The 15683-nt window shown below is 38.1% G+C and overlaps 1 protein-coding gene and 1 pseudogene across 1 annotated transcript in view; one reads left to right on the top strand and one right to left on the bottom strand.

Annotated features, from left to right (window-relative positions):
• The window catches only part of LOC106723777 (ATP-dependent RNA helicase DDX19A-like), a 6849-nt gene extending 1129 nt beyond the window's left edge, over window positions 1-5720 (bottom strand). Inside the window, exon 1 of the mRNA XM_014528582.1 lies at window positions 5684-5720. Within this exon, the coding sequence (XP_014384068.1) occupies window positions 5684-5720 (37 nt within the window). The remainder of the gene's footprint in view (window positions 1-5683) is intronic.
• A 7600-nt stretch (window positions 5721-13320) lies between these two features.
• LOC106723776 lies at window positions 13321-13636 on the top strand (annotated as a pseudogene).
• Window positions 13637-15683: the final 2047 nt, after the last annotated feature.

Below are 15683 nucleotides of genomic sequence, written 5' to 3'. Positions count from 1 at the left end.
TGGCTGCCGGCCATCATCTTTGTTGGTGGTTAATTTGCATATCTCGCTGATTAGCCAATGGGAAGCGTAGCGGAGGTACGGTTAATTTCAATCTTTGTCTATTATTAGATAGGATAACTAACAGATTTTAAACCTTCAAATGCTGAATAGCTACATAAATTATTTGGAATTTTTCCTTAGAAAAGATTTACCTCTTCTGCTCTATATATTACTTATTTGTTCAATTGTGGATTCCTGGCTATTTATTTTATACTTTGGATTATAATCTATAACTATTTTATTTATTTTGTTACCCAAATTGTCCCAGGTTTGTCCATTGGTAGTTCTTTTAGGTTGACTCCTATTTCTCTTTAACATGCCTAATTTTTTTTGTTTTTTTTTTTTTTTTTTTTTTGAGCACTTCCTTACTCTCAGGCATGACCAGATGTTCCAGGCTCATCTTAATTTGTCTCTGCCTCAGCCCTATAACCAGCCATTTTTCCAAGGAGCCTGATTCCTTGTATTAGACAATGTCACATACCCCTAATTTATCATTGTGATTATTTTAAGACTTTACCCTCCTCCCCTAACTTAAAAGTTATTTAATACCAGGGAAAGAGAAAGATATTATCTCAGGGTTAATGTAAACTATTTTAACACCTTACTACTAGACAGAGACTATATTAGTTGTCCCTTATCCTAGAAAAACAGGACTAGAAATTAGAATTTTCTGTCTTAACCTTTCCCCCTTATCAATGTTATTTAACTAACATTTTATAATCCATCTGAAGAATGCTAAATGGGTATTCCTTCCAAGAATGAGACTCAGTGCTATTAAGTATTTTAAGAACAGGAATCCCACAAATATATAGGATAGTTAGCACTCTTACTTAGTCTTTGCATTTTTATTAGGAATAACTAACAGATTTTAAATCCCATACTCTGAGTCATTCAGTGTGTGCATAGTTAGTGTCATTTTTAAAACCTATATAAAGGGGATTGGGGAGAATATGTTTTCACTCTGCACGTAAAATGAATAACCAACACTAGAAATTTTAAAAAATTGCTTCAGAAATGGACAGTTAAGATAAATTAATCTAAAATCTATACTACATAAACGTGAATTCAAAGGTGATTGTATTTTTCCCCTAAAAGCTACATTTGTACTTACAGATACAAGGCTCAACTCAACTGTCTGTGTCAAATGCCAGAATCTGGTTATTAGACTTATGATGGGATTTAAGCATTTTAGTGAAAGGGAAAAATAAAATATTTTTTTGTTAAAAGTAAGTTTTGCAATTCAAAGGATTTATTCATTTGGGTCTCCAAGTTCCTCCTTTCAACATGAGAGAGTCTTGAAGGTAGTATCTTTGTTTCAAGGGATTTTGCTTTCAAATCTAACTTTTACTTTGAAACCAACCAAAAAGAAACTAAGTGTATCAGAACCATACCTAATCCCCTAGGAGTCAGCACTGCATCAAGTTTATTAAAATTAAACACTTTTCTTTTTTTTTCTCTTCCATAAATAGGCATCTGGTAATAAAGGCAAATCAGCTGGGTTAGGATAAAACAGACAATGTTTTTCCTTCACTAGTTCATTTGGAAAAGTCGCTTTGCTAATTGAGAAAATTTTAATGAATTTTACTTGTATTAAAATAAAGGTGATTGCTTCATGGCAACAATGTACTCATTTGAGAAAGTCATTACATTTATGTATTGTGTTTTCATGTAAATACTTTTGCCAAAATGTATTAGCAAGGAATATAATATTATGGTTCATGGTCCATGCAGTATCTGAAAAGAATGATTGTATAACTAATCAGTGAAAACAAAGTAAATGTTCCTCTTGGGTTTGTACAATAAAAATGGAATTAGAATTATTCAGGCTCAAAAATGCAAATATAATGCCTCTCTACCAGCAGAAACATAAAATTTTAAAGGCAAAATTTGTATATTAAAGCCAGTGTTGTAGTTTCTCTGAAAATGTTAGTTTGATTTCAGAACTGATCTCATCAAAATTCACTTCATGCATTTTAATAAAGTAATTAAATACGTTAGTGTTTTTAAAACAATGAAATTATCATTCATTCTCCAAAACAAACTCACTGATATTCTGAACACATTCTGGGGAAAATTAATGCTAATCAGTGCAGCGGCAACAACCAAAATAGTACTTTAATGTATTAAACAGTAACGTAAGATTAAATTCACAGTAAACTCAAGAGCAAATAACCAATATCAATTTAAACAGATTAAATCCTGGGAAAGGGCAAAGGTTGGAAATGATCTGAAAAGATAACCAAATTCTAGTGAGAACAATGGGCCTTGTATTACACAACAGCAACCCCTACCGGAAGCTGGCTGCTGCTTGGGAGGCTTTTTTGGAGGCTGCAGGGAAGGATGGGCAGGGGGACAGGAATCTGTGAGGAGGCTCAGACTCCCCCTGGCAGGCAACGCCGCCATGGAATTCAGCTTCCAGAATTATTTCTTCTCTATTGTGTAATCATAAAGCTCAGGTTCATTACCTAGAATTTTTATTACTTCTCAACTGTAAGTGGACAGGACATTGTTTCAAAGGTTTCATTAGGAAATATTTAGAGTGCCCTCTTTTACAAAAAAGCTAAAATTCTGTGATAAATACTTGACACAAAAAAGCTTCCTAGGAATTTCCTGTCATTAGTCGAGGATGTTTCTGAGGGTGCTTTGATATGACACCCCAACAAGCATGCATGGTGGCTATACTTATACATTTGTATACAAATACATATGGACGAGTACATATGTATGTATACACACACACACACACACACACACACACACACATACACACACACAGCATGCAATCTATGGTTCTAAGTAGAACCTCTAAAAGCCTTGCTAATTGGAAAGTTCATCATCAGTTTGCCACGTAGTGTTCAGGCTTATGGCTTTTTCTGTCGATTTTCTTTTTTTGGGGGGAGGGCAAACATCCAAAACAATCACTTGCAAGAAGAAACACCCTAGAAATTATAAAAGGCAATAATTTGACAGACTAACCATCTATAAAACATCTTCATTTAAAAATTAATGTAAAAAGCCCAACGGTATTTTGAATCCAGCAATTCAAATGACTCAAATGCTTAAACTGTTATGTCATATAACTGAAGAAAACCTCAGTCAAGCTGACTTGCTAAATGTGTGAAAATTCCACAAGCAATAAGTACAGTGATCAGAGAATTAAACTGAAGAAAAATCAGGAGAGATCATTTTAGCAGACAGGGCAGAGACAGAGAATGGAAGAAAGAAGGGAAATAAAACGAGATTTGGCTTGAAAAAGAAGCCTAAGTTATCATGAAATATGATCACGGAAACATCTCTCAGCTTTGCACTTCACTTTCTGAACACCCATCCTACCACCTCTAGCACCAGATGCTTTTGTTTCGTGACTTACTTATGAATGGTTTTTCTAAAAACCTAGCAGGGAGGTGCATTACCCAACCAAGTCAGTCCTATCTCAGAGCCCACGTTCGGCTCCCAGACAGAGAAGAGGAGAAGCTGCGTTTCCTTCCTCGGAGTTTCTAAAGTGTGCGGAGGAGGCCGGGAGCAGCCACATTGTAAGGTACTCGGTGTAACTCTCTGGCCTGAAATAGGGAATAAAACTCTTTTAGACAGGAGCAAAGTATCTACTGAGAACCGTCTGCAGGTGGGAGTGTTCCTTTCCTGAGGCTACAAGCACTGAACACGTTCCTCAAAAAAACAAGATCAAAAGTATTTTAAATTTCAGCTGCTCTAGGCAGGCAGCTTAGTTGTTGAGAAGAAAGTACTGGGTCCAGGACAGAGGGGCCAGGCGCCTCTCAGCGTGGCCCAGCTGTGTGCCTTTGAGTGCATTGCACCTTTCTGGGCCTTATTTTCTTCATCTGTACAAATGAAGACATTGGACTATTTTTCCAGTTTGATGGCAAAATAAATAAATTTTCATGAAGATACAGTGTTCAGACGACTGAACACGTTCCTCAAAAAAACAAGATCAAAAGTATTTTAAATTTCAGCTGCTCTAGGCAGGCAGCTTAGTTGTTGAGAAGAAAGTACTGGGTCCAGGACAGAGGGGCCAGGCGCCTCTCAGCGTGGCCCAGCTGTGTGCCTTTGAGTGCATTGCACCTTTCTGGGCCTTAGTTTCTTCATCTGCACAAATGAAGACATTGGACTATTTTTCCAATGGCAAAATAAATAAACTTTAATGAAGATACAGTGTTCAGACAAGACGTGATTTAGCAGTGCTTCATAGAACTATCATGGCTCAAAAAGAGAATGGGTTTGCAGAATCAGAGAACTAAAGCTAGCAATGCATTTCCCCTGGATTCACTCATTTATTCGTCCATAGGTATTTATTAAAGGTCTACTTTGTGTCAGACTCCCAGCCAAGAAATGGAATACAGACTTGAATAAAACTCAAGCTTTCCCCTCAGAGTTGCAGCTTAGTGGGGAAGAGAGACACACAGATTGGTTTTCACAACACAGGGCAGCGAGTCCTCATCTAACATCTGTGAGAGCATGTTAGGATGATCTCAACCAGGGAGGCAATGGTGAAAATGTCACCAAAGGATGCCCGGAGGGGCAACACTCAAGTCCCATCTGAAAGCATGAACAGGAGTTAGCTCTCAAAGAAAAACGTGTATTTGAGGCAAAGTAAGCAGCTTTTGAGCTAAAGCCTAGAGCAGGGAAAAACATGTGGACGGTTCAGGCAACCGTAAGCTGTTCAGCGTGGCTGGAAAGCAGGGCTGTGTCCAGAGAAAAGACTGCAGAGAGAGCAGGAGCAAGCCCTGAGGTGCTGAAGGAAAAAGCTCATTCTACTCAGGGTGAGGGCAGGTGGGAACAGGAAGAAACAGATTGAAGATTTTTAAGACTGGTGGCAAGACCAGTTAAGAGCTTGTGGTAAAGATCTGTACCAAGGCCACAGCAGTAGAAATAGAGAGAAGGGAAGAAATTTGTAAATATTCATAAAGTTGAATCAACAGGTTTTAGTGGTTGATTGTGTTTGAGGGTGAGGAGGAGGGAGATGTTAAGTATGACTTCTAGTGTAGATGGCTGATGCCACAGACAACATCAAAGGATGGAGATCCATTTGGGTTGGGAAAAAAGAATTCTGTCTGGGCTGTGGGTTAATGAGACATTCAGATGGAGCTGTCTAAAGGGATTCTAGAAGCTAAAGGAGAGATTAGAGGCAGAGACACAGATTTGGGAGTGAACAGAAGCAATGTCCCAGGATCACATACTCACTGTTCTGTGCCCAAGAGAGGAACTCCCTTCTTCCCTCTGCCACCCATTTGCCTAACGAAGTATTGAAAAATCCTGTGGAAGAATTCTTATTGACTATCCACTGAGCCAAACCGGTTTCGGCAAGAATTCTTATTGGCTTGGATGATATGCCCAACTCTGTGGCCAAGAGGGTGGTCTGCATTGATTGGCAGCCCCTACTGGGATCATTTACATGGAAGGATTGGGTCCCAAAGTACGTAACAGTGCTATGCAAAGCCACAAATGTCCTTAGCACCCCTTCATCCATTATCTTCTGAACAAGAACTCATTCTCATGAACACATCCTGAAAACGTATCCTTCTGGAATTCCTCCACCTCAGAAACTCCATTCTCCCATCACAGCCTTCTCTCACCCCACATTTATCTCCACCACTCTCAATCTCATACACACACTTAATCTAATCTTCACCTTCATCCAGGACTCCAGTCTGCAGTCCCTTGCTCATTTCTGCGTTGTACCAGCCTCCTCCCAACTTTACTTCCTTCCCTATCCAGTCTGGACCACAAGGGTCACATATTTGGTCTGATTGGGTGTCTGTGTAGGATCACGAGAAACTCACAGATGATACTGACCAGCCCTAGGGCGGGCTATGGCCCTCCTGAGTGCTCCCTTGGACTGAGACCTGAATATTCACATCTTCCTGACATGTCTTAGTTCAGGTGATGCTCAGCTGACTTGCCCACAACCACCTCTGCATAGTCCCAAAGCAAGTAGTTTTAAAGTGGCCCAAGGTTGAGTTCTTGAGCCACAGCCTCTTCTCTCCCCTTAAAAAATTCAGGAGATGCCAGTGAAGGTTACCACAATTTTAAAATGCTCCTCCATACTGTTAAAGAAATCTGTAGTTCTTGGACTTTGATGAGTTACTCCACTTTTTTCCCCCAGTAAGTATTCAATAAATATTTATCCAGCAAATAATAATTTCAAGTTAAGTTTCTATTCTGTATTTTAATAAATAGACGGAAACCTTTTAATTCTGTCCGCTAAAATGCCCAATCCAACAGAGATCATTGAAGAATATGGTGATAACAAAAAATATGGTTGTTCAGTAACTCCTAGAGTTAAGCTAGTGATATCTACATATAGTGAACATGAACAACCATCTGAGGAAGTAAGTTTACCAAGACTTTGTAAACACCTGTGACTTAAACCAACCACGATTAGGAATCCCCACAATTCCGCTCAAGGTAATCTGGAAAGTGTGTTTAGAAAGGGAAAACTTTACATGGTGAATTATATGGTAGCAACACTGGAGATAGACTGTATGAGTTGTCCAAGAAAGAGAATGATCTACCTGAATGACCAGGCTGCATGCACATTTAAATCTTATCTGAATTAATTTTTTAAAAACCTGATTTTCTTTTGGTAGTTTGACTACAAGAAGAGAATATATGGGTTGTGCAGATGGAATGCACCATCTTTCTGGCAGTTATATTTATCATTGCTTGCACATATTTGGACCCTTATTCAAAACAAAACCAACAGAGTAATATCAGCCTAATTTTGCTTCATTACCATAGCAACACACTAGTGACAAAATCACACAGCTTCTTCCCTCCCACTCACATACATGCCCTGTGTTTCTCTTTCGCCTATTTCATTCATCACCCTTTTCTTCCATCTAATTTTTTCATCCTTTTTTATATGTTGGCTTCCTTCCTCCCAAACATGTTTGAGAGGGCAGGTGACTAACAAAATGTCCTAAATTCTAAATGCCAATTTATTTGCTCTGTTTTATTCTCTTTAGGGATCCTCCTAGTCGACCATAAGATAGGAACACATATTTTTTTCGGAGACGCTGATCTGTACTTCTGAATAAATATAACTTCAACATTCAGAACTTAATTCAAATGCACTCGTAGGTAGAAGGGGAGTATACATATTGGGGGAGCCACTAGCATAACTGAATTTTATTGGGCTTTGTTCCACTCCTTTCTCTCATCCTCAACATAAGCAGCCGTGAAGAAATGGGGACAGTGACAGGAGCTGTAACAGATACACATTTCAATAGCACCTAACGTGAAATCAGGGACATGGACGCTATTGCACGCCATAGAGAGAGTATACCTACCAATTCCACCCTGACCCTCCTTTTCCTGCACCCCTTGCTCCTTCCTAAGAATTCTGACTTTGCTCAGGTATCTGTTTGCCATCTGCCTTTTTCCCAGAAGGATGGCCCTAACCCCAAGCCTAGATGGTGAATCTTGATTGACATAAGCTAATTATGGGGGTACCATTCCTTTGCCAGGATTTTGGCTTAGGCATGAGCATGCAATACTCTTCTGGCCAATAAAACATAAAGGAAAATCTGTTGGTGGCTTCTGAGAAAGTTCGTTGAGAGGAACAAGAATGTGGCAGTGACTGCTTGTTGCTCTCCACTATGCTCCACTTAGTCCATAGTAGTAGAAAGTTCACCTGTGTACATGGATAATCCAGAATAAAGAATATATTTCTCAGCCTCTTTTGTAGCCCATTTAGGCCTGATAACTTCTGACCAATAGGAGAAAAGCAGACATGCAGTGTATCAACGCCCTGGAATCTTCCTCATTAGATAACTGACAAGTGCCCTTTACCTTCTCTTTCTCCTTTTCTTTATTCTGCTGTGTGGAATGTGGATGTGATAGCTGGAGGTGAAATAACCACATGAGATCATGAATGACCTTGGGAATGAAGAACATGTATGGAAGAACAAAAAATATACCACACTTAAGCTACTCTTATTTTGAGTTTCTGTCATTTACAATCAAACCCAATCCTAACTAATTCAAAGGAAGAGATGGCTCATTTTTAAGCTCCCCATGTTGTGTCTAGAAGTGATTCCTGGAGCTGCCGTAGCCATTGTGCAACCACGAAGGAAACCAGTCGGAGGCCACAGCCGAACATCAGGATGGCAGGTGATAAGATAGAGCTGCAGAGTCAACCAACCCTGCAGCTACCTTCCTGTGGATTTTTCATTATGTGAGGAAATATATTTCATTATTATTTAAGCCACAGAGTTGGTAATTTCTGTTTCTTGCAGCTGAAAGCAATCTGGCTGGTACAGAGTTTAATGGTTTTTAATGGTTGTGAACGACATGATCCTTTAGAAAAGACGCAGCTAACCAAAGATTCAGAAGAAAAATGATTAAATCTGAAGGGTTGAGGAAGGTGTGCTATGAAACATTCAGAAAATAGAAAACAGAGGGAAAACACATAATCTCACCAGTCCAAAAGAGCCAAGATAATAATTTTGACCTTCTGGTCTTTAAAAAAAAAAAGTATCGTATGTAATCATATGTTTTTACATATACAGATAATCACACTATATGTTTAACTTGATCTCTCCCACTGAATATAAATAAAAACTCTGGACAAAGGATAAAAAGCAACTACCTGAGGATTCGGAAAACTAGAAAAAGACCAAGGCAGTTTAAGGAGAGAATTCAAAATGTGAAGAAAAACAACTATGGTGGTGGTAAGTTTTCTGCTTTCTTGGTCTTTTTTGTTGTTGTTGTTTTTAGCTCTTTTGTTTTGTTTTGTTTTGTTTTGTTTTTGCTTCTTTATCTTTCAGCTTTTATTGGATGATGGGACAAACTAGCGAACTGCTTAGTAGATGCAGACAACACAGGCTTTCTGACCAGAGCCCTGGGAACAGGAATCGCTGCATGCCTTTCCTCGATTTACCTTTCAAACTACTTACTCGCATATTATAGATGCCTCATTAGGCCTCTTAAAACTGTGCCTCCTAAAACAGGATATTTTTTTCCATTTTAAATAAAGCAAGCAGCATGTCCTAACATCCAAGAAGTATCCTCAATTCACTTATTGGAAACCTTAAATTTTGTCAGTCATTTTCCCATGTTGATAGCAAACACAGCAAAGATTTCCATTTTAGCTATCCCCCAACATCCAGCCGATTTGGCCTCACAATCAGCAAGAATATCCAATCCATTGTTTCCTTCTATCTACTGGGAAGGGATGAAAACACGTGGGCTTTCAATATAGGAGGTGGGGGAGTAATGGGCCTGGCTGAGTTTGGCCATTTCTGGACTGCTTTCTCCCATCTCATGAACGAAAGGATTTCTAAGACTAGATGCCAGGCCATGGCTAAAACGATGGCCTTGCTCTCACTGCCAATGGGCAAAGAATGTGAGGAGGAATAGGAAGAAACAGAGAAAGAAGGCTGGTGTCATCTTTGCAGCAAAATGCACATCATCCCAAAGAGGTGCTCTACATCAGTGAGAAGGCCAGCTACTCCTGCACTGCCCCTCTCCTTCCTCCTGGAATAAATTTCCTAATAATCACAGCTCAGACGAGTTGTTCCTTTCCAAGCCACAGCCTTTGGGTGCTTCTCTTTAATCAATTCTAAGTAATACTTATCTTCAGATCACAGGCTAAGACTGAAAATAAAATTTAAAATATTTTTTATGTTTAAAGTGTATATATGATTGATTTTTGTAAGTTTGGTGTTCACATTGTTTTAAAAGTAGTCATTTTCACAGTAATAAGAGAATTCAGACAATTCTAACATTTGAATAATTCATGCTTATTCACATTTTACTACTTGTAAAGCAACAATAGTCTCTCAAAAGTGCAAAATATGTTTGTAGACACCAAGAACAATTTTTTTAAATGTAGTTGGTTCAGAAGATTTCTGTCTGGACAGTTCTTAAACTGGATTTGTATAATATAGCAATGTTATGCTGATATTTGAACTATTTATACATTTCAAACATAACAAATTAAAGATTATCAAAGTTTTAAAATACTATCTTTGGCCCAACAGTTTGACAGGTGATCACTTTTTGTCTAGCATACATATTCCTCCTAGTTTTCTGGAACAGAGAGGCTAGAAAATGTTCACAAATGCATAAAAATAAAGGAGAATTTCAGGCACAAATAAAAATAGAAAAAAGATTGGGAGTTGTTCAAAAAAAACACACACACGCAAAACTTCCCCAATGCATTCAGCATAACAGCATAACAACAGCATAACAAAGCGATTGAAATGTTTGTTGTGATCAAGAAATTGCAAATCAATAAAAAGCCAGGTAAGTACACAGAGAGAGCTTAGCTGCACTATACGAAGACCGCTCTGCCATCCTGTGGGGAGAGGCAGCCTGCAGGGCAGAAGGGCAGGGAGCCCAAGGGAGCCTGCTCTCGGGAAGGCTGGATTGTCACCTAGAGAAACATCCGTCTCCCTTATTACCCCACCGTGCTTTTCTGCCCCACATCAAACACCAGATGGACAGCCAGCTGTCAGAAAAGACTGTCTGCTTGCCTCCTCAATGGGAGTATAGTGTGTGGAAGGTACCCTTTTTTTGAGTCTTGTACTTTCATGTGAGAAGTGCTGCTAAGGCAGCAGGAGCTCGGGGTAGGAGTTACGTGTTACAAAAATGTCCAGAAACATCAAACGTTACTCTCTCTACAGAAAAGTAGGCTCCAGCTTTAGCAGCTGATTCTTTTGGCTCAAGCTGAGTCAAGCAGTACACAAAGAATAGACAAAAGCCTGCGAGCGACTGGCAGTCACCACGGGGCACGCCAAACCAAGGTTGGCTGACTCCCGATGTTGTTCCTTCTCTGTGGAAGAGCCACTGCACCTGCGTCCAGCTCAAGCTTGGCCACGTCTCCTCCTCTGGACCCTGGAAAACTCTCCACAGCAAGAAGACAGGGCTCTGGTCATGGAAAGCCCTGGTTTCTGTGTATGTGTGGATGCTTATCCATATGGAGATAAAACTCTCCACAGCAAGAAGACAGGGCTCTGGTCATGTATGTGTGGATGCTTATCCATATGGAGATTTTATTCCTCAGGCTTCACCCACTTTAAGCTTGAGCTCTTTTTTAATGAACTATAAAATGAGGCATGACACAACTGTTAAAAATAATTCCTTCTGTAATAACTGAACCCAAATGCAGCTTCCTTTTTCTGGAGGTATGTGGAATTAGCCACAGCCTCTAAAATTAGCACTTTTATCTCCCACATAAACCTTTGACAACCCAAACTTAATTATCCACTTACTGTTTACTTGTAATACTAATCCTCACAGAGCACTCTTTTGAGTGTCTCCTGCCAGTTTTTATGGTATATCAACTTTTAAAAATATCATTGCTTTTTTCAGTAACAACTAAATGGGGGGGGGGGGGAAGTATTTTCTTTCACCTGGTATCGTGGATCCATAATAAGATATTTATGGATCTTAAGAACTGTTGCCCATAGGGTTCATTTCTTTTTTTAAAAAAAAATATATTTGATTGATTTTAGAGAGGAAGGTAAAGGGAGAGAGAGATAGAAACATCCATGATGAGAGAGAGTCATGGATTGGCTGCCTCCTGCACACCCCCTACTAGGGATGGAGCCCGAAACCCAGGCATGTGGCCTTGGCTGGAATCGAACCTGGGACCCTTCAGTCCGCAGGCCGATGCTCTATCCACTGATCCAAATCAGCCAGGGCAAGGGTTCATTTCTTAAATGAACATTTCTTAAACACGTATAGAGCATCTTGTTATATAAGACAGAGTCACCCATTATTCTTCCCATTTAATAGGAAGGGAAATAAAGGCCAGTTGCATGATTTCTGAAAATCCTTATTATGTAATGGGGGCATGGAAAATTCCAGAGAAATCACCTATAAAATGATTTAACTACTATTGTGTTGTTACTTATCAATGCAGGAACAGCATTAGGAAATCTGCATCTTTCAATACTTTATGGAATATAAAATTGTGGAAAGAAAAAAACACCTTTTCCACCACTTCCCTTTTGTGGATTTTCTTCTGTGTCAGTTGTAGGATAGGATTGCGGTCCACTGTTCACAGTTCCAATGTGATCCTGGGCATCTCTACAACAGGGCCTCTTGGAACGGGAAATGTCTAGGCGTGGGGGAGGCCCTCGGGACACTGAAAGAGCAGACACACAGTGAACTGGTCTGTCACGTTAGGCTTTCTATCTTATTTGTAGTCATGTGGTTGGAAGATCCTTCTTCCAGTCAAGTATCTGTCTATTTTTATGTTCACAAAACACTCTCTTCAAAAGTCAACCTTCAAATACCCTTGACGTTAGAAAGGCAAAAAAAAAAACAAAAACACGTGCTATTGTTCACTTAGATGACACACCACTTCCCAAGGTTTGCCCTAATCTGCTAATAGCCGGCGGCAGGTGGACACAGTCAAAAGAATTCCCATGAGAGCCATTTTCTCCTTTGAACAAGATGGAAATGGCACTGGATTAAGTTCAAATATTGTCTGTGACTGTAGCATATAAAGACATTAAATAGTTTATGGTACTGTAATGACTACCCTTGCAACTATTACTATCTCTTAAATTGTATCCCGATAGCTTAGTCCTACAACTTGCTAAGAAAATATAGTGTGAAAGGGTCAAGAGCATAGCTATGTCACCGTAGATTTAGTAATCCACATGTGGTTAGTAATTCATTCAGAGAGTCCAATTAAACAATGTATAAAACAGGCAAAAATGACTGTGTTTGTTTCAATCATGGTTAATCACACAATTCTTCAGTATGGACCATTACAGCCATCATGAGACATGTATGAGGCCCCAGTGGCAGCGATGGAAGCAAATGCCTCTGAGAGATACAAGGCAATCATTAGCCATAAATAATTTCTATGAAAATTCACAACTGGGTAATTCCCACACAAGATGACTTTAGGAATAAAGTAATAGGTAATCTAGTACCAGACATCTGAACATATAGAATAGAACATGCACAAATCTTGAACAATAGGTATTATAATACTGATGAGATTATAAATTCATATAACTTGTCCAGTCATAAGCCAATAGACACAACACATGTTCTAAGAGTTCATAAAACCAATATTTTTGGAGCAGTAAAATCTCCAAAGTATCTGCCTCTGTAAAAACATCACAAAAATAAACAAGATGTTAGTTTTCGCAAAGGAAACATTAAAGGAAGAAGCATAAAAATAAGACATCTTGGTAAGTCTCTGGCTTCATACAGATATTTAATGACAATTCATCTGATAATATCTTAAGAATATTTTTTGCTTGTTTCCCTTCCCCAGGCAGCCAGTGAGCGGCAGCAGCCATGGCTCAGCACTGCCCCATGGCCATGGGCCTCAACAAGGGCCACAGGCGACCAAGGACGGGAGAAAGCTGAGGTACGGCCGCTGCGGTGGGTGCCTCACCGAGTGCATCAAGTTTGTACAGCACATGATCCGGGAAGTGTGTGGCCCTGCCCTCTGTGAGTGGAGCACCATGCGCTATTCAAGGTCTCTGAGGACAAGAGGGCCCTGAAGTTGATCAAGAAAAGGGTGGGGACACACAGCTGTGCCAAGAGGAAGAGAAAGGAGCTGAGCAATGTCCTTGCAGCCATGAGGAAGGCAGCAGCCGAGAAGGGCTGAACCCCATCCCCTGTGTAATAAAACCTGTTCAGGAAAAAAAAGAAAGAAAGAAAGAAAGAAAATAACATATTTTGCTTACAATAATAGTTATTTAGTACATATTGTTGCACATTTATAGCTGTTTCAACCAAGGAGTAGTTGTAATAAAAACATAAAAATATGGAATATAGCATTTCTGATGTCTTCAAGGAAATTAGAACAGATAAAGTCTTTATTATAGAACAGAGAATTGATTTTAAACTTGATGCCTTATTAAATCTTTATTATCTCTGCTCTATGTTCTGAATGAAAAGTACAAATTAGGGAACTTTGGAAAATAATCTGAGTAGTACAATACATCTTGTTATAAAACACTATGTTTGGTGTTTACTATAAAGTAGAATATGCCATAGTTACCAAGGAAGATGTTAAGTGGTCCTCTTCAATTGGAAAAGGAAAGAAAAAATAAAATAATTCTGATCATGAGGATAAAGGCTTTCCTGAGGTAGCAGTATTTCCAGAGCATAAAACAAGGGAAAGTAGAAAATGTAAAACAGGAGTGAATAACAAACAACATTTGATAATCAATTTAGATTTTAAAAAATTAGTAGAGGCTGTTTGGTTTTTCTTCAGTAGAAAGATATTTTTTAAAGAGATTTTTAATTATGTGAATACATATGAGGGATAAAATAAGTCATTATTTTAAAATCAAGAATAAAGTGATATAATAAATATGAAAACCCTTTGATAAAAAAGAACTGCAAATGTTCTTTTTTATCAAAGTGTTTTTCCATGATATTTTGTATTTATCAAGATGCTTGTCTTGCTATTATTTATAGTGTCAATAATGTAATGCTGGGGGTTTTGACAATAATAAGCTATGCATATTTAAACATATATTTGCCATTAATGTTAAGACCAATATAAAATTTAACTTTTCTATTAGAGTTTTTGATAAAGGTATTATTTCTTTGATATGAAAACCCTTTGATAAAAAAGAACTGCAAATGTTTTTATATGCTTAATTATGCAATTGCTTTCAGTTTTTGCTCAAAAAGTGTATGAATTTCAATTAGTAATTTTAAAAAATTGTTTAGTAATTTTATAATATTCCAGGGAGGTTTTCTAGCATAATTTATTTTATCCCCTTTTTATCTTAGGAAAATGAATATGTGGATAATTGTTCACTGTCAATAATCTATGCCTATAAATAGTACTGCAGCTGAAGCAAATGGACTAGTTGATGGAGAAAGTCATTTGCAAATTCAAATTTAAAAATTTACTTAATCAATTAAATAAACCCCATTGCTTTGATTTACAGTATTTGATAGAAACATAGGTATTTGTTTAACTTTTGAAGTCAGTGTCAATATCATATTTTATCTATTTGAGACTGTGATTTCTTCTCCTTACTATTTCTCTAAGAAATAAAAAGTATCAAAAGGATCTCATATGTTAATATCCTAAATTTCTTGTTTTGACTCTTGACTAAGCCTCCATCTTTTTTTCTTAATTTATGAAAACCTAGAGACTGTACTACCAAAATATATAATTTAAACACATTTGCACATGCTTTTACTTCCAGGTGAGAAATGAAACAGTATTACTGAGAAAATTATTAGAAATATGAACTACATCTCAGTTGTGATTGCCTTAAAATCAATATCCTTTTATTTGAACAAACAGCAGCAAAAATCATTAAGGTAGAACCCTAGCAAGTCAGGTTAAATTATAGCTCAATTGTGAATTTGTTAGATCATTTGGACAAATTGTTTCAACAATTTCCATTTCTGCCTCTTGTAAGTATAATAAGCATAATCATCCTTGCTGGAAGCCATGACATTGAAGAACATGTTTTTGGGAAACTTTCCAGATTCTAAGGTATCATAAAAGAGGAAAGATACTATTTACAAAAGTACTATCTGTCAAGAGACAAATTTTATCACATATACTTGAAGTCACGTTCTTATGGCTGTGGGTAGCATTCACATAAAACTTCAGAGGAGCAAGTACTTCCTGAAATAAAATCTAGAGCAGGCTTTAAAAAAATAATCAAGACCCCGAGGAA

The sequence above is a fragment of the Myotis brandtii genome, unplaced genomic scaffold (genome assembly GCF_000412655.1).
Source record: "Myotis brandtii unplaced genomic scaffold, ASM41265v1 scaffold640, whole genome shotgun sequence".
NCBI lineage: Eukaryota > Metazoa > Chordata > Mammalia > Chiroptera > Vespertilionidae > Myotis > Myotis brandtii.
The sequence above is the reverse complement of the archived record's forward strand: the minus strand, read 5'-3'. Positions and strand labels throughout refer to the sequence as shown.